At 46.3% G+C, this 19,001-nt stretch overlaps 2 protein-coding genes across 6 annotated transcripts in view; one reads left to right on the top strand and one right to left on the bottom strand.

The window, feature by feature from the left end:
* The window catches only part of ctns (cystinosin, lysosomal cystine transporter), a 12,305-nt gene extending 10,133 nt beyond the window's left edge, over nucleotides 1-2,172 (top strand). For both annotated transcript variants that reach the window (XM_032525330.1, XM_032525331.1), the window contains exons 10-11: nucleotides 533-650; nucleotides 1,762-2,172. In XM_032525330.1, coding sequence (XP_032381221.1) covers nucleotides 533-650; nucleotides 1,762-1,910 — 267 coding nt within the window. In that variant the 3' untranslated portion in view covers nucleotides 1,911-2,172. The remainder of the gene's footprint in view (nucleotides 1-532; nucleotides 651-1,761) is intronic.
* A 1,595-nt stretch (nucleotides 2,173-3,767) lies between these two features.
* Nucleotides 3,768-19,001, bottom strand: part of trappc8 (trafficking protein particle complex subunit 8) — a 25,530-nt gene continuing 10,296 nt past the window's right edge. For all 4 annotated transcript variants that reach the window (XM_032525305.1, XM_032525306.1, XM_032525308.1 and 1 more), the window contains 22 exons: nucleotides 18,598-18,713; nucleotides 18,355-18,505; nucleotides 17,561-17,661; nucleotides 16,602-16,707; nucleotides 16,113-16,244; nucleotides 15,230-15,454; nucleotides 15,025-15,130; nucleotides 13,810-14,004; nucleotides 13,547-13,719; nucleotides 13,389-13,463; nucleotides 12,408-12,513; nucleotides 12,038-12,195; nucleotides 11,081-11,508; nucleotides 10,423-10,579; nucleotides 10,243-10,339; nucleotides 9,794-9,862; nucleotides 9,651-9,709; nucleotides 9,013-9,216; nucleotides 8,801-8,902; nucleotides 7,564-7,703; nucleotides 5,600-5,689; nucleotides 3,768-4,750 (listed from right to left, as the gene is read on the bottom strand). In XM_032525305.1, the coding sequence (XP_032381196.1) occupies nucleotides 4,510-4,750; nucleotides 5,600-5,689; nucleotides 7,564-7,703; nucleotides 8,801-8,902; nucleotides 9,013-9,216; nucleotides 9,651-9,709; nucleotides 9,794-9,862; nucleotides 10,243-10,339; nucleotides 10,423-10,579; nucleotides 11,081-11,508; nucleotides 12,038-12,195; nucleotides 12,408-12,513; nucleotides 13,389-13,463; nucleotides 13,547-13,719; nucleotides 13,810-14,004; nucleotides 15,025-15,130; nucleotides 15,230-15,454; nucleotides 16,113-16,244; nucleotides 16,602-16,707; nucleotides 17,561-17,661; nucleotides 18,355-18,505; nucleotides 18,598-18,713 (3,231 nt within the window). In that variant the 3' untranslated portion in view covers nucleotides 3,768-4,509. The remainder of the gene's footprint in view (nucleotides 4,751-5,599; nucleotides 5,690-7,563; nucleotides 7,704-8,800; nucleotides 8,903-9,012; nucleotides 9,217-9,650; nucleotides 9,710-9,793; nucleotides 9,863-10,242; nucleotides 10,340-10,422; nucleotides 10,580-11,080; nucleotides 11,509-12,037; nucleotides 12,196-12,407; nucleotides 12,514-13,388; nucleotides 13,464-13,546; nucleotides 13,720-13,809; nucleotides 14,005-15,024; nucleotides 15,131-15,229; nucleotides 15,455-16,112; nucleotides 16,245-16,601; nucleotides 16,708-17,560; nucleotides 17,662-18,354; nucleotides 18,506-18,597; nucleotides 18,714-19,001) is intronic.

Genomic DNA, 19,001 nt, shown 5'->3' with positions numbered 1-19,001 from the left:
AGAATGCACCTGAACACACCTCCCGGTAAGACCAGCATGCCCATGGGCGCAAAGAGGGGCGCAGGTACATTTTCTATTTAAACAACGTGGGCGCTGAATAAAGAAGCTGTGCAAACTGAGTCAGTCGGTGAGATTTAAGTAATCTAACCAAGTGGGAAGACAGTTTTCACAGAGTTAACGCAGTAACTGTTTGACACCGTCTTGCGAAATTAAAACAGTACCATCCCCGTCTTATAACCTGTTTCCCCTAGAGGAGAAAATGACGTGTTTTGCAAAATATGACTGAGGACTTGCAACAAATGTCTCCTTCAGCATTGTCCTTGGAAGAAAAATGCAGGGACTAACAGTCGTCTCTCCTTTAGGGAGGACACACAAGGGACGGAAATGAATGAAGTCATACAACCTGAAAAGCATTGTGAATAATTATGAGTAACAACACATGCATATTATAGAAGGACATATGAAATCCTGCTTTAATGTAATTTTCCCATTACAATAGAAAGAAAATGTAAAAACTAATTTTCTGTACCAGGCCTACATGAACTACATGCAACAGAGCACTGAGGGCTGGAGTATAGGCAACGTGCTGCTGGACTTCACAGGTGGAACCCTCAGTATCCTGCAGATGATCATACAGTCCTACAACAATGGTAACTATGTCATGCTCCATCTTTGCTCTGGTACCGTGTGCAGCGTTCATTCCATTAACAGCCACACATTCCACCTCAAATAAAGGGAGCAGACATCTTTTCAATTTTCAATTTCAATTCAATTGTATTTATAGGATCAAATACAATGAATGTCAATTCATAACAAGAGTTATCTCGAGACACTTTAATGATAGAGTAGGTCTAGACCTACTCTATCATTTCCAAGGACCCAACAGTTCTAGAAATCTGGGACAGATCCAGGCTCTTGGGAGGTGGTGTCTGATGGGGTTGAAATGAAGAGTGGCAATAACAGTCTCAATAAAAGACAATGGAACAGCGACTAAAAAAAAAAAAAAGTAGTTTGTAGCAGTTCATGGCATAGCAGGGTACTGTGCGGCATCTGCCTACATGTTATTCATCAGATTTATATAGCAGCACATACACCTGATTCTGGGTTATGAATATCAATCATTGTGGAGCTGCACGGGCTCCAGCCTGCAGTATATTATGGATACTTGTCCGGCACGCATTACGACGGCAAAGAAGAAATAATTGTAATAAAATTGTGTGAAAATGTTTGCTGGGTTAACCCTTGTGTTGTCTTCCCGTTGACACTTTTTATCTATGTTTTCCTTACTTTTTGTTCCCTTTTTTCAACATTACGCAACACTAACTAATTTACACCTAATGTTTGAGTTAGAAAAGCAGAAATTAGGAATCATTTCGACTAAATTTAAAGGAATGGATGTTGATGGATAATCACAGACTGGAATATGTCAACTTTTTCTTACTACTATTTCGAAACCACTTCAATTTTTCTCTCCAAATGCTATAAAATTGAATAAGACACCCCAAAATTGTATGAAAGTAGAGATTTGTACTTGCCAAAGAGCGTTATGTGGAATTAATCATGTTATTTTGGGCAATTAAAATTGGGTAGTTAAAAAGAACACTGAAATAGGAAAACGGGTCAATTTGACCCGAGGACAACATGAGGGTTAAGTGAAAGCACTTAATTTGAAGCTACTTTGGATAAAAGCGTCAGCTATATGACTTGTTATGTAATACCGAGGGTACAGCAGAGGGGACTGACTGCAGCGTCTCTCCACAGACGAGTGGAGGCTGATTTTTGGCGATCCCACAAAGTTCGGCCTGGGTCTGTTCTCCGTGGTGTTCGACGTCCTCTTCATGACTCAGCACTACTGCCTGTACCGACGGCCAGCGGAGTACGAGCCGGTCAGCGGGCAACAGGAGGACTGATGCTGGCAGAGGACACGCTGTCCAAAGACTCCCGATCACAAGACTCAGCTCCTCGGATCGACCAATCACTGCTGAGGTTGAAGTCAAGCTGGCGTGGTGATGACGCGTGGCAGCCTGCACACGTTTCCACTGATTTACATCGCCGCATACTTTTATATATCCGCAGAAGAACTTGTCTTTTTTACCACTGTCTGAAAACAGTTGATAGAAGCAAATCTGATGTAATGATGACAATGTAAAATTTTTTAATTAAATGCAATATTGTATGAAGAAATTTGAGTCGCAGTCTACGGTCTTCATTAATGGTAAAACTGTTGGCATAAATCCAATTATACTGGTTGCTTTCCCACAAGATAACCATGGAGCCATCGTCTGTCCTGGCACAGGATGTCTCTGGGGGCAGAGGAGACTCCCAGACTTAAGATAAACAGGCGACATCATCTTTGTATTATGATCATATTTCACTCATACGTATGCAGATGTGGAGGGTTTCAAATCAATGTCACTTTCTGTACTTGGGCTGAGCGTACTGTAAACTCGTTCTACTTGCAAGTAAACAAACTGTATACTCTTACTCCATCTTTGAACTGAATTAAACCAGCCGAAGGGACTATGCTCGGCTTTGTGAAGCCTCACACCATTTTTCAGTTGAGCTTATTAGAACTTCAGTTGCCGGTTAAAAGGTTTGAGCCTGAATCGCTGCTTACAGCTAGATGTATCAGTCATATTACTATTGCTGTTATATATATTTTCTCCCAAGTTGTAGTTCCCAACATGAAGTTTCTACTCATTGCTTGGCACAAATCAATACTGAACCCCTCATTTGAAGTATTTACAGTCCATTTAAAAATGCCAAAACAAAAAGTATCAGTATCAGTTCCTGCGTTGTTTCGGCGCAATTTAATTTGGTCTAAAACCTTAGGCATCTCTCCTTGATCCGCTAGCTGCCTGCCCCCTGAATAGACGGTGAAAAAGCCCGGTCTCCGGAGACCCCTTGCCCCTTATGAGGTCATAAGGAACAAGGTTACCTCCCCTTTCTCTGCTTTGTTTCAGAGAATTTGGTCCGCCAATGAAAGAGAGACATCCTGTCTTTCAAACAAGCAACGTGGCATCCCCTAAATGAGACTTCAGATACAATATTAGGGACCACTAAGGTGTATATAAAAGAGACTTCAGATACAGTATTAGGGACCACTAAGGTCTATATAAAAGAGACTTCAGATACAGTATTAGGGGACCACTAAGGTCTATATAAAAGAGACTTCAGATACATTATTAGGGGACCACTAAGGTGTATATAAAAGAGACTTCAGATACAGTATTAGGGACCACTAAGGTCTATATAAAAGCGTCCAAAGAGCACCATGTCATGGGACCTTTAAACCCCCCAAAGTCTCAATACGTCCGTAAGACAGGACATGAGATGCTGGTTGGTTGCGACTAGTGATGACAGCACTCAGAGAAGCATCCAGATCTCGGACAATTATCATTCTTCCACAGCAGAATGGGTTCCACGCCATACTGCAACCTGCTGTGAGGTCTGGCTGCATCACCTATCTATTCTGGGATAGGGGGAAGAACCCCTCCTGCTTGATGGTATTTTTTTTTAACCAATCATAACGGAGAAGGGCGGAGCTAAGCAGCAGACGCTGCAACGGTGCCCTGGTTACTTAGAGAGCGGAGATAGAGGAAGGGGAGGGACAGATCAGGCTTTATCCCCAACTCTGAACGGCTGCTTGTTCCATTCTTCTATGTTTCTTTTTGAGAAGACTATCCTCTGTCTCCATAATGTCTCCGTGTTTCTTCCTGAGTCTCTGTGTTTCCCTGGCCAGATATCAGACAGGCTCTCACAGCACATACAGCATCATTAGTTACAGTTTTATTTTCTATTTACAACCAATTTGTTATATAAATATAATACATCATTTTTCAGAAAAGCTGTCCGGTCAATGCATACAAGATACAAGAGCTTGATCACAATGGGGTGAGGAGGTTAAATACACAGGTGGGGGTGGGTTGATTGGATTGGTTGACTCTAAAAAAAATCAACTGTGTGCACATGAGGACATGACACACACACGCATGACACAGAGAATGGGCAGTAAGACGAGACGAGCTCTGTCAGCGTTAGTGAACAATGTGTAAACAGCTCTTGTTAGAACGTCCCAGTGACGGACGTTTCACACATGGACTCCAGTTTATTAGCAGATTGCTGCCGTTGCATCAGTCCACGGGGTGTGCAGCTGTAGGCCACGTCCAGCTGAATAGGATGTGGTGAGGTTTGGACTGAGAGACAGATACAGAGCCAACGCTCTGCTAAGAGAAGCAGTGTCTGCAGCCCAGCCAGCTCTGGTGTGTCGCTCTGAGGGGTGTGTGTGCGGGGGTGTGCGTGCGTGTGTGTGTGTGGCTGGAGGGTCCGAGGCTGAGCCTGCGTCTTCTGAGAGAAACTGGTACAGAGAAAGGAACATGCAGGTCCGTGAACTTATCATCTCTATAAACGGCTTTGTTTTAAATACACCTTCTTCTACCTCAGTAACTATACAGATGTATGTGTGTGTGCGTGTGTGTGTGTGTGTGTTATCCTGCTGTCCCGGTGCCCTCAGGCGCTGCTGCTGCTGATGATGATGAGAGCAGGAGTAGCTGTCTGCTGACTCGTCTCACACATGGCGCCCTGCTCGGCCGGCTTGGCGAAGACCCGCGGCGTGTTGAGGTTGTAGACGCCTGGCTGGAGGAAGCAGGCTCGCAGCGTCAGGCCCAGCACCTGCTGAGGCTGCAGCTGCAGCTTGTACTGCGTCTGGCCCACCCAGGTGAACGAGCTGTGCACCTCCAGCGACTCGCCGCTGAAAAAAGGCACGCACGGACCGACAGCTTAGAGAACCTGACGAAACCTTGACTCTTCAAAATGCAACTGTTGTTAACAGCATGGTTTTATTTCAGTTAGCTTAATAGCTGGTTTGATTTGCCTTGAGAGATGATGTTATGGAAAGTTCTTCATGCCTATCTCTAGGTATGGTGAAGGGTATGTGATGATGTGGGGGGGTTATTTTAATTCCAAAGGCCCAAAGAAACTTTATCAAGAGGCATAGTATCCTGAGCCATGAAATAACTGGCCTTTAAAATTAAAAATGTGCCTGCCTCTTGGAATGAATGGGAATATATATATCCGTTGTATAGAAAAGAAAAGAAGGAATGGAAGGAGGTGAGCACGGTTTCTCGTCTGAGGCTCTGCAGGAACTAACCTTCAGTCTAATGAAGAATATGGGAATCTGACCCACACAATAGACTAAAAGGGAAGCATACTGTACGTCCTGGAAGTCACTGAGGGTTTAAAGCTTATTTTAGCTCAGCTTTATGATCAACTAATTTCAAGTCACACTCAATGCCTCAGAAGGACAAAGCAAAAACAGGACTTTTTTACATGGCCCTAAATAACAATATTCATTCATATATAACATTCCTGATATTACAAAATGAACTGAAAAATATCTTATTCATTTCAAGAACATACCATTGTTTGTGGTTGTTTTATTTTGTTGTGTTATCCATATTTTATACAGAGGTTTTTGTGTTTTTTACTGAACTTCTGATGTCTTCTTACACTTACATATTACTTTGGCGGTAGTATCGGTATCAATGCAATAAGGCATGCCCAAATATAGATAAAATAAGTAATTTCTTCAGAGACTGACCTGGTGCTCTTGTGCCTGAGGTCGATGAGGACGTCCACCTGAGCCGAGGAGCAGTTGGACAGCGTCAGAGACACCGGCACCACACAGAGACTGCACACAGAGACAACACAGGATCGCTTTTACTCCAACACCACATGCTGACACACGAGTCCTCGCATTTTCCTTCTGCTCGTACGCATCTTCAACTGGTCCAGTATGAAGTGAGAATGCTGGAGCCTGAGGTTTCATTTCTTAGTATAACTAATGTCAGACACTTAGTGACAATGTAAACCTGTCCGGGCAGAAACAGCTCTTTTAGTGGACGGACATTAAAAGTGTGTAGTCGTTAGAAATGGATTCTCACTCTCATTGTTTCTCACTCAATACTGAACAACTTCCAAACACTGCTGTCCCCATCAGTTACTTAGACACCAGCACACGCTAGAGCTGCGGAGACACCCTAAGGACCGCACAGCGTCCTGCCAACATCCTTCAGCCCACACTACAACAGGCACTGTCCAATCATCATGACATGTCCCTGGGCTGTTCTCCCCTGTGTGGGCAGCAGTCCTAACCCTCATAGATCTACGCTGCTGTGGCCAGGTTGGGTCAGTGGCAGAGCAGGCGCACATGTGCTGAGAGGTTTATGCCTCGACGCAGAGATCCAGGGTTCTGTGACAATTTCCTGCATGTCTTCCACCTCTCTCTCCCCTTTCTCACTAAACTGTCCTGTCAAAAATGAAAGGCGGAAAAGCCCAAGAATAAAAAAGACCTATGCTGCTTAGCATTAAAATCGAGCTGTGCCGTGTATTGCATTCCAAACGGGTTTGGTCACGTGTTACTACCTCTATCCATCTTTTTGTTTATTTTCAAGAAACGCTTCAAAGTAATATCAAGTTACAGTTTAAATGGGCCTGACTCAGAAGGTTCCTGTTCTGGAGAAACACAGAACACAGTTACGGCACATGAAGACAGAAATACAGGACAATAGTATAGGTTAGACCAGGGGTCTTCAACAGGGGGTCCGCGACCCCTAGGGGGTCCGCGGAGGTACTGCATGGGGGTTGCGAAAGTTTTGGTTGATTAGACTTTTTTTTTTATATTCCCCCCACCCCCCTGCAATTTTTTCCACTAATTGAAATGTCTTTAAATACACATTAATATGAATTCAACACACTGTAGTAAACAGATAAATGGAGGCAGAAGATGTCTTTCAGTCATCAATGCACACATGGCACTATAGGACCAGTTTGATATAACACAATTTTATACAATATATATAATTAGGGGGTCCCCGCTCCATCTCGCCATCAGTTTGGGGGTCCTTGGCCTGGAAAACGTTGAAGACCCCTGGGTTAGACAAATACAGACAACTGAAAACAACAATACAGACTTGGACAATACATAAACAATGAGTGCAAGTATAACTGTTGAGAAGAAATACGTGATGGATGGATTTCTGGCCATAGTTGTTTTGGTATGGGGGGGGGGGGACTTGAATGACTGCCTGTGTAACTGAGCTAGTGAAGCGTGCTGGTGTCGTATTGGTGATGGTGGAGTGCGATTTTTTTTGTTGTAAGATTATTTTTTGGGGATTTTTTTTCTTTATTGTAGTGACAATGTGGAGAGACAGGAAAGGGGGAGAGAGATGGGGGGTGACACGCAGCAAAGGGCCGCAGGTCGGATTTGAACCCGGGCCGCTGCAGGACTCAGCCTACATGGGGGCGAACGCTCTTACTGGCTGAAGTGCTCTTGTGAATCTGAAAATGACATGTAAAAGCGTGCCAAGTCTCTTAGTCTCTAGTAAAGATGTGTACAGCACTGTAACCTCTGCTGTCTTGGCCCGTCAGGCCAGGACAAAGTGTGAGGGCATTAACAAAGTCCTCTCACAGATAAATGTAACCCAATATGAAAACCTTTCCAAATGGAGAGGGACCCTTTATTTCAGAGAGACATTTCAAGGTGTGTGTGTGTGTGTCTCTCACCTGTCCAGGACAAACGGGTGTGTGTAGGTCTCGGGGTAGTGCAGGTTGGTCTTGATGAGTTGGGACAGCTCTGCGGAGGGCGGGACGGCTGGAGGAGGAAGCTCGGATTTAAACTTGAGCAGCACCATCTCCTGGGCTTCCTGAAACACACATACTGAGTTACAGCTTGACAGCACATCGTCCAAAACACTTTTCAAAATAAAAAAAACCCCACGGAGGTATAAAGCATCACGTCCACACACAGACATCAGGGGGATTGGCTGAGCTGACCACCACCACTGTTCTTTACTTCCCACAATCAAGAAGTGAATGTTTATGTTATCAGTCCCTCCAGAAAAACCATCATGTGATCGCCCAAATTTACATATCGAAGGGGCTGCATTTTTTCAAATACGCCGCACTTTCGTCGCATAAATTGCAGATTTCCGCGCAAAATAATGCGTGGCTTGCATGATTTCATAATTCCCGCATGTTCGTTACAAGTTGAAAAAGGTTTACTTCACCCAAGAGCAGCCATTTTCCCCTATTGCCATGAGAACGTTTTTCCATGGGAATTCCATTGCGTAAATATCCCGCATATTCCATCGCAATTTTTTTTTTCCTTTAAGCGTGCCGCATAATCAAGGATTTTTTCCATCAACAGTCATAAAAAACCCGGCACATTTTTCTGGAAGGACCGCCTTATATTCACTTCATCATTATTGATTTGCCTATTTGTGGCATGAACACTTCTTGGCGTGCTTAAATGGAAACACTGCTGAGTTTCCTTGTTGCCTACTAACGTTATAAAATCAAATCAAAGTGTCCTTCGACATTAATGAAATGTCTTGAGACACTTTTTTGTGACAGAAATTAGGCCAACACAACAGTTAGCGTGCAGCCGAGCCAGACGTTTATATCACAGACAGGCATGTATGTCTCTACAATCTGTTCTGTGATATTTTAGTACAAGGCCTTCTTTTCTGAGCGGCTCCTGAACCCCTCATCATGCCGTCAATACAAGCTCCACACTTCCTGTATTTGTTTCAAATTAAAAGCCTTGTAGCATGGCACTGCCACACAAGAGTCCCTTCAGTTCCTAACATGTGAAACATGTTGAAGGCTGCTGCCACTGGATCATCACGACAACATCCTGTTTGGCTGACACATGAACACACACTGTCCATGATCCACAAATCCTTCTATTGCTCGTTGTGTTTATTTAGTAGCCTTTATTTCCGCACAACTGTGTGTGTACCTCTTTAGGAGTCAGAGAGCTGGCCTCCTTGCAGATGCTCTGCAGCGCCACATGGAGCTGGCCCTCCAGGATCAGCTGTTTGTTGTCCTCCACCACGTAGGCCTGAAAACACACACATCTATTTAATTGTGTGGAACAGGGGTCTGGAGCCCAAACAGCAGCCTGATCAGGCTGTCTGGGACTGATCTGGACACTGAGCTCTCGATACGTACCTTCCAGATGACGATGATGTTGAGGTCCAGCTCGTTGCACTTCCTGACAATGGTGCTGAGGTCAGAGGCTCTGTCCTCAGCGGGGACGCACTGACTCTGTCTGCTGGAGGACGTCCTGGATGGCGCCTCGTCCAATCGCTGGGATTCGGAGGGCCGACAGCCCCGGAAGAAGAAATCTCCACAGGGCGTGGAGGAGCTGATGATCTGCCGGGAGACAGCAGGGAGATCACTGACAGGCTTCACCATGTGCTACCATCAGCTCATCTATATTTTCTGCGTCTCCCCAGTTGCATTTGCATCAGACCGCCAGCGCATCTGACCGTTTTTTTTTCAGCGCCCTCATTAGGATCTATGCACCGGCTCTGCCAGGCTCCGCCCCTTCTCACAGGCTCCGCGCAGTCTTTCCGACTCCGCCCACAGAAGCTCTGTATCTCCCGGCCACGCCCCTTTTTACGGCATCACGCCACCTGAAGCTTTTATTTACGCTTTAGGTCTATTTTGTAAAACAACATACTGTATGTATAATAAAGTATATATATGTAATATAAACAAGTATTGAGTATCTAACTGTAAGTATCAAAGTGAGAAATACATTCAGTCTGACAAACTAAACTGGCAACACGTTGCTTTCATCTTACCCGTTCATTTCCCAGATTCAGGTCTGCAAAGGTGTATTTCTCTACGGCGTCCGAGGTAGCTACGGACAGACAAACAGGCAAATCAGTACAAAAAAGAATCTGAATCTGATTGGAGCAGAGTGATGAGCTCGTGTCTGAAGTACCTTGGTGGGGCTTGCATCGAGTGGCCCTGAAACACAGCTTTGCTCTTTCTCTGCTGGTGAGCTTACAGTCTGGAGGGGAAGAGGACAGAAAGTCAGACAAACAGACAGAGAGAAAGAGACAGACAGACATACAGACAGAGACAGACAGACAGACAGACAGACAGACAGAAAGGGACAGACAGACAGACGGAAAGGGACAGACAGACAGACCGAGAGAGACAGACTGACAAAGAGAAAGAGACAGACAGAGAGAAAGAAAGAGACAGACAGACAGGCAGACAGAGACAGACTGACAAAGAGACAGGCAGAGAGAAAGAAAAAGACACACATACAGACAGACAGACCGACCTAGATCTTTACAAGTAGTGGGACACAGGCTCTGTGAGGGAAGACTGGCTCCTCGTGTTCAACACACAGCTGAGTGACATGACCATGGCAGACTCACACACCTTTGTCCTTGGCCGGGTTGATACACCTGTGGAGGCGCCAGTGTTGACTGCTGCTCGACACCTGGATGATGTGGAACTCACGCACGCCAGCTTCACTCTGCCGGCCACAGGACGCAGATTAAAACCTGACAGCAAAGCAAACAGCGGCAGACTGCGCGTGCGGCGGGCTGTGCATCTCACCGTGTTGATGTTCTCCACGTCGACAAAGACCAGCGTTCCCGCGCCGCCTCTGTCCTCCACACTGTGAGGTGGAGGAACGCTGCTGCGGCAGGCCGACGCCTGCACGCTCAGGGAGCGGCTGGCACAGATGAACACTGTGTGACGCAACACCCGATGACTGGACATGAGAAGAGAAGACCATGAGTTAGAGAGGAGGGGACCAGCTGTCTACATGTCAGTGAAGTGTGCATGAAGAGACATGGTGTCACTACGCTCCTCGGCAACCCCCCCCCGCCATCCTTTTTCCATTGCAGATTAGTACCACCTCATGCGCGAGGCAAGACGTGTCTGGTTGTCATAGCAAGAAACTGCCGTGACCTAACGTGACACACTTTTTTTCGTAATGGAAAACCAAAAAAGGTTGAGTAGTCGAGTAGATACCATGCAGTGGAAAAAACGCCATGTGTGTGACCCTGGTCCTGAGTAATAGTCTGTGTGCTGGACCTGTGCACAAGCTGAAGCACAGGTATGTTCCTGCAATGAAAATGGGCTCTATGATTGGCTGAAGGCTGGTCAGGATGCATACGCCTATAGATCTCCTGTTATTAAACATGCTTTATTATGAGGTTTTCTTCTGTGATCTCGGCTGTAAATCATCCCTCAGTTACTTCAGTGTTACCTGCTTCGGATTCCTTTCTCTGTGCTCTCGTAGTAGAACAGGAAGTTGATTTCGTGGACTCCCTCCTGGTCTGGTCCTCTGAGCCAGAGAGGCAGTTGGGTGGACTGCCCCGGCTGCAGCGTGCTGCCATCCACGGGGATGTCCATCACACCGGACGGCTGGCTGAAGTCCTCCGCTGAAACCAACACCTCAGACGCCACGGAGCCGGGCTGGTGCGCCAGCGTCTTATAGGCCGAGCAGTTTTCAGCCGAGGTCGGGCTGAGGGGCGTGACGGGTGTCATGGTCTGGCTGCCGAAGGTGAAGAAATCTGGGTGCGTGGACGCCACCCGGAGGCCGCACAGAGAAACGCCGCTGACGTTACAGAACTCAACGTAGGCCTTCTTGATCTCACCGCAGAGCAGCGCCGTGGGGAACTGCAGGAAGAAGACCTGAGACACACACACACACACACACACACACACACGCACGCACACGCACACACACATTTGTTAGGGTGACGTTACAAACAGAGACTTGTAGAGAATGAAAATGAGACAAACTGTCAAATATTATCAGTGACATCGTGTGCACATTATTGTTAATGAAAATTAAAAAAAAAATAGATAAGGGAATAGTTCCTAATAGACATTATGGGAAAGAGATGATCTGAATGCTAAATATGAAGCTGGAGCCAGTAGATTAAATGCTTCCTTCTACATTAATCATTACACACACACTCTCAATACTAAAGTTACAATCACTGCCTATTATACTACTATTATTATTTCTTTGCTGATCTTGATGATCTCTGAAATCCCATGGCTGACGCCATTACTGGATGACTTACTATCTTGATGTCAGATAGCTCACACTGCGTTAAGTGGGTAGAGTTTTATTCTGTTGTAAAAATATGAGTCAGAGCCAGACTGGGCTCTGACAGGGTTTAGACTGGGTCTCTACAATGGTGTTCAGAGGTACCTCCATCAGGGGCATGGGTGGAGTTATGATGGGATCCAGACGCAGGTCTAAGCCATGTCGAATCAACATCTTGTCCTCTTTGGTCTGGTTGAGTCGCGGGCCCCGAATCTTCAGGTCTTGTCTGCCACGAACCACCATGAGATCCAGCATCTGCTGGGCTGGAGAAAGAAGGACGTCCACACTGAGAGTTAGTGCCCTTCTTTTCAACTCGGGCTTCTCTAAAACATGTTTAACCCGACACAAACGGAAAGATAGTTGAAAGAACAGCAGGACGAAAGACAATGGGAGTCAACATTTAGGAAGCAAAGCTAGTATGCTAGGAAGTGAAGGACATATGACTCATGGTGTATGATGTATGTTATCTCCTGACCTTCAGTGCTGGGCGCCGTCTCTCCAGAGGACGCTGCAGCCAGGTCGTACACCACACCCACAATGTGCAGCTGGCCAGTGGTGTGTGGCAGCAGCCGGAGTCGAGCCTGGGGTCAAAGGTCACAGGACTGTTAGCAGAACAACACACCTACATGTTTGTCCAAGAACAGTCCACTTCATTATGTGATGGGATGGCATAAAAGAGATGAAAGATGTTTTTACAGTCAATTTGAATAATCTTTATGCATTTTATAACCAATGTGAGTGAACACACTCCCCCACACACACCCACACCCATACACACCTAAACTACTTTGTCTGCTCTAACCTGTGTGGCTGTAAATCCTATGTTAGTAGAATGTAACCGCTTTTTTTGCCGCTTTTGTCATAGAAAAAGTATTTTGTGCGGATGGGAGTCTCTTTATGTTGGGTAAAAGGCCTACAGGGCAGGGGAGCAAAAACTCATCAGTCAGTCAGTCAGTGAAGCATCCGAAGATAACAAATATGTGTATTAGTTTCACAGTATATCAAATATACAGTATAGTTGTCCCAAAAAGTATAATTTTATTGGGGTTTCTTCATTTGAAAAGTCAAACATATGCTGTGTACCTGAGTGGATGTTTGGAGAGGAATAAAAAACTGAAGTCCTGACAGAGGTTGTTATAAATTATACCTCTAAGCCTCTAATTTTTCTGCAGCTCCTCTCACTGCAGCTGCAGCCTTTAAAACAGGAGCCATCGCATCGTACTACTGAAAGCCAAAAAATCTGTTCACTATGCTTCCAAAACAAGGTCAGGGTGAAATCTGAGTACTGACCTGCTGCATGGAAATAATAATTCGTCATGCTCAGACAGTTTGAGTGAACAGCTCATTAGACATAAAGGAGCAACTGCATCTCCAATAATCAATCTAAAAGACAACTAATAACACAATGTAGATAACTGCACACAGTCTCTGCAGACACAAAGAGCCAGAGCCTCACCATCTTGGTCTCCTCTGGCCCCAGGAGAAACTCCACGATGATCTCAGTGGTGACCACGCCGTCTCGCTGTGCCGCCTGCAACAGGAAACAGATATTGAAGGGACCACGGAAATGTTAGTCTTTAAAGCATCTGTCCATCACAGTGACCAGGTTCCCACCCCGACAGACACCGTCTCCTCGTTGGTGACGGCCTCTGCTGCCAAGCTATCCGTGGTCTTGTCCTGCGACGGAGACCCGCCGTCGGCAGTGAACCTCCAGAGGAGAGACAGGTTGGACAGAGCCAGAGGGACCTTCAGAGGGTTCCTGAACGTCACCTCCACGATGATTGGCTCTGCAGAGACAGAGAGGCGCAGAAGACAGTTGACATTAGTTAGTGTGCTGATGGTGTAGAGTAGCAGTCAGCAGTAGTTCCACCTCTTACCCTCAGCCACAGCCAGCGGGTGGCGCAGGTTGTCCGTCTGGCTGTTCAGACAGCACTGGGTGGGCTGAAAGTTTGCTGGGACGGTCCCCCTGTTGGCGGCGGCCACAAGCTGCTCCTCTAGGTGGCCCCACATGGCTGCCGTATCCTGGTCATACTCCTGGTCCAGGGACACGTGGGTGGCTGCCTGCTTCTCCCCTGCACACACCAGCGCATTACAATCAACTACGGAGCATTAGTGGCTCAATATCTTGTTTTTCCTCTGTCACGCTTACATATGCACAAGTTAGAGAGGCCTTTGCTCAAAGGCCCCTCAGTAGCTCATAAATGAGGTTATCTTGATCAGGCGTCACGGGCATCGCATGGTATTTCAACTGTACCACATTACAGGCTATCTGCACACTTCACCACACTTGATTCAACACTTGAGAGCTTTTAATACCACAGAGTGCAAGTTTAACACTGGCCAACAGTGGGGACAATATTGCCTGATTTTATTACCCTGTCACATTTCTATATAAAGTATAGCAAAAGGATGGTATTATGTGAAGCAACAACTTCTGATGATAGAATTTGTTACAGTAATGCCACCTGGACCAGATGAGCAGATGGCAGAAAACAGATGGATGGATTAACCAATTAAAGTCTTTAATAAATCGGCACCAGCCTATTATAAGGTAAGATAAACCTTTATTGATTTCCGGTGGGGAAATGTGGTTGTTGCCATCAGTTTCACAATTAGGAAACAACCTTGTTGACCAATAAGTATACGCAGGTCATTTAACTTGGCTGTGAATGAACTCACAGACAAAGCCAAAAGGGCTTTCTTTGCCATCAAAAGATCAATAAATCAATCATGGAACGCCGTTGCATTACATGTCAGTGAGGTCAACAAGACTGGACTAACTGGGACAAATGTCTTAAAGAAACCCTGCATGCAGAGTTCTATAAAAGTCTTAATAATTTAATAATTTACTAAAAAACATTTCTGCCCAGAGAGGAGAGCTTGTGTTCTCACTGTGACAGAGGACAGTGGAGACAAATGTCAATGTGAACGTCTAAGAGAGCAACATGTGTCTACCCTTCCGGCCAGGACTCTCTGAATTGGGAGTATGTACTTGAAGCAAATAGTGGAGGCTGATATCAATTAATCAGCGCTCTCTTCTTTAGATGGAGTCGAGCTGGGAAGAGATCACTGATGACTGATTGCTGCGTTACCTTCTGCAAGGCGGCGTTCATGTCCAAAGTAGACCCTGGTAGCTGAGCTGTGGATGCAAGGCAGAGGCAGCTCTGGGAGGCTGTCTGCATTCCCCCCCATCACACTCTGAAAACACACACTTTATTAATCTGAGATAGAGGAGGGGTGTAGATGTGAAGCAAAAGAGTTTTGAGAATGTTACCGACACAAAGTAGACGTGGTTACCTTATAAACGTAGAGATACTCTCGGAGGAAGGCGCCCTGCTGCGTGGCGGTCTGCCTGCTGTCATTGGTCAGGATGTGTCTGAAGGCCGTCACAGCGTTCTCCGGCTGGGACAGGGTGAAGGACTGCCGGCCGATGGTGAAGTTGATGTGGTCCTCTGCCAGGGACCAGCCCCGCTCCTTGTACACCTGCATGGCCTGGCAGTAGCAGCGCAGTGCGTGCCTCCTCTGCATGGAGAGACAAAGGACAGGCCAAGGGACGGGACACATCAGCCAGGAGCAGAAGATACGGAGACAGGCCCAGGGACAGGACACATTAGTCAGGAGCAGAAGATATGGAGACAGGCCCAGGGACAGGACACATCAGCCAGGAGCAGAAGATATGGAGACAGGCCCAGGGACGGGACACATCAGCCAGGAGCAGAAGAAACGCAGACAGGCCCAGGGGCAGGACACATCAGCGAGAAGCAACAGATACGGAGACACAGCAGCACAGGAGGAGACAGGACGAGACAGGACGAGAAAGGTCTTGTTAGGATACCCCATTGGTCAGGTTAATAACGGATCACTGAACTCTCTCCATATTTTGCCTTTGTGAGCTTTCAGCTAAAAGAAACTGGACATGAGCAATTCATCATGTCCAGGATTTCTCTCACGTATTGCATCTAACACGAACAGTAAATCCCCAAAACTGCCCCATGATAGTTCTTGGTTTTTCCCATAACCTTGTCAATAATGTCAGTGACATCATAAAAGCAGGAAACATTTTTCCCCATTTCAACTCCTGGAGAGTGTGGTGAGCATGGTGATTAAAGCTAACACAAACCTGGGATAGTATGGTATAGACTCACACATTCAGTAGATCAGTGACGGTCCAAAGGCTCACCTGTCCCGCTTTGCTGAAACGATGACCAGCCAGGATCATATGGAAGGCAAACTTGCGCACCATAGGGTTCCGCATATTTATAAAGCAGTGGGCAGCCTGTTCCAACAGCAGAGCACTGCGCAGGTCAGAGTCCTGCACAAAAAAAAAAGGTCCAAGCTGAATAAATCCAATGCAATTTTACTCCATAATTGTAATGTTATTTAATAAAAAGGTAATTATCTAATATGAAGATAGTCAGGCCTCTGGATTCACCATACTCAGGTCATGATGGGATTTATGTTGTGGATGGCAAAAACTGATTTTACACAACTTTGTACATTGCATTCCGGGATCATTTGTGTCCACTGCATAAAGGCATGACACCACTGTGCTACATAATGAACTGTATAGTGAAAAGTGAACTATTTACTAGTAAGACAATTCTATGGAACAGTACATGTGTCAGTTGGGTCTGTGCACATGAGAGTGCAGTGTGCAGAGTTTGCTTACCTCGCTGGTCATCTTGATGAGGAGCGCAGCAGCCTCAGAGTATTTGCCCTGACTCTTGAGGATCTCGGCGCTGATTAATGCACAGCGCTCGGCCAGCACCATGTTCCTGTAGAGGGCAGAGAACATACCGACACGTACGCTCAACTAAAAGAGAATACTCTCTCTCATGTCCGTATTATTCTGGTAGCTGTGGCGCAGCAGAGCCAATCATGTGCCTAGTGTAATGCACACTCTGTCATCCAATGCAGCTGAGGACAGGTGAGGACAGCTGGGTGACCTCCACTCTGTTTGGATGAGGGCGGCTGTCTTTTTAATTTTTCTTTATTAGCCCCTACCCCTCGTCCCTTAAGAGGCTTTGTCTTTTGCCAGGCCGCCATTGTAAATAACAATGTGTTCTTAATAACTTGCCTGGTTAAATGATGAAAGATTTTAAACAGCGTTTGGAGCTATTTTGTTTCCAGCTGGGCCCTTATGTAGTGTGTGTTTGTGTGTGTGTGTGTGTGTGTGTGTGTGTGTGTGTGTGTGTCCAGGTTAACTGGTGATTAGGTCAGAAATATCAGACAGAGGAGGGCAGGACTGGGAGGGGGGATATTGCAAGGGCGACCTGATCAGGTACAGCCTGGAGACAGCCTTATGTGTTTCTATTCCATTCATTCAGTAACAGTTTGGACATTGGCAGACTCTCAGATGGGACTTGTGAAGTCAAACTGTAGCTGAGCCAGGGAAAACTGCTGCCCGGTCAATGTGTTCCTGGGTAACCAATCAAGAGACGACTAAATTTGGATTTATACTCCCAAAAAATGCAAACGGACATATTAACCTTTTAGAGTTATGGCGCACAAAGACATTCATAATGGTGAGCCGTTTAGGGCCACTGAATTAGCACAGCAGCCCGTTAGCCTAAGCCTAACCTTACACTGAGCCAGCAGACAGAGAGACTTGGTGTAATGAGGTCATACTTGCAGACATCTCTGTACGTCTGGATGGCGGTGTCCATGTAGTGTGCTGGGTACGGTCTGGGAGCTCCAGGCTGCAGGAAGGCCGACACTGCAGCCATTTCCTACACAAGATGTCAGGGTGAAGGGACACAACATGAGGACAGATGGAGGTGTGAAGAAAGATGTCATGATTCAGTCCACTCACAGGTTTTTACAGAGCAGTAGTGTTATCTAATGCGACATAACACTGGGAAAACTAAAGCTTGACTCTGTGGCCCTGCAGCAAGGTGTCATGATGTGCTCCTGCCTTCCACATGTAGCTCTACTGGATGTGTATTGTGCAGGGAGCGCAGCTAAAATGCCTTTCAGTGTCGAGCAGGACTGACGGAGAACCGCAGCTGCTGACCAGGAGACACACAAGTGCATATTCAAATCTGAAAGAGACTCATTTTTTTGTGCAAAAACATGGTGACTACTGCGCTCTCTGTGCCAACTTCACTATAAGATAACAAACTCAAACCCAGGCCACCCCATGACTGCAGAGCAGGGTGCATCTGGGCTGCAGGAGCACTCAATCCTCCAGCAGAGCAGGCTTCTATTACATGGGATGTGATGTTCTATTTTGGGTTCTTCTTCAAAAACAAAGTTCACTGTTGATCAACTGCCACATTTGTGTGCCAAAGGTAGACTCTATGAAATGAAATCCACTAGTCCCTACTCTCTGTCAACTACAGCCTTCTTCCATCTGCAGGTCAACAGTCTGTTAACACGTGGTCCTCATAAGGATGAGGTGTGTGTGAGGTGTGTGTTCTCACCAGTGCTCCAGCTGCATACAGCATAGCCTGGTCTGACAGGAAGTCCTTCTTGGCAGTGTGGTAACAGCTGTAGGCCAGCTCGTAGTCGTGGACCAGGAAGCACAGGTCTGCCATCTTCCTGATCTGGAGCTCCGGGGCTTCTGGGGGATATCTGCCATCACAGACGGGAAAGATCAGCCAGCAGTGTGTACAGTGTTCATGGCGTGGAAACACACGCAGTCTCAGATGAAGTGTGATGCTTACAGAAGGCCACAGGTGCTTTTTGGCTCACTGATGCTCTTCTCTGGAACCTTCCCTCCGCCAAACCACTTCTTGGTGACCGTGAACAGAGAGCGACTCAGCCCTTTCCTGGAGACCAGCTGTGGACAGAGAGGCAGGGGAGCTCACTCAGTGCTGCTCTCACACTCCGCAGTAGGGGTGGGGTCGATTCAGCATCGTATCGCGATATTTTCAGTGGCAATACTGTATCAATACACAGGCGCCAAGTATGGGTCTTTTATTATATACGTGTTGGTCAGTTTGTCTGCTTGACAATCCCATTTTGCAGCAATAAAATTGAAGTGAGATGAACAAAAGAGAGAAATGTATCTTTTTAGATGAAACAGGTGTTGACAAAGTTTCCTTTTGGGGACATCATTTGAAATTGG

This window comes from Etheostoma spectabile, chromosome 9 (genome assembly GCF_008692095.1).
Source record: "Etheostoma spectabile isolate EspeVRDwgs_2016 chromosome 9, UIUC_Espe_1.0, whole genome shotgun sequence".
NCBI classification, from domain to species: Eukaryota; Metazoa; Chordata; class Actinopteri; order Perciformes; family Percidae; genus Etheostoma; species Etheostoma spectabile.
This window is presented reverse-complemented; position numbering and strand designations above follow the sequence as displayed.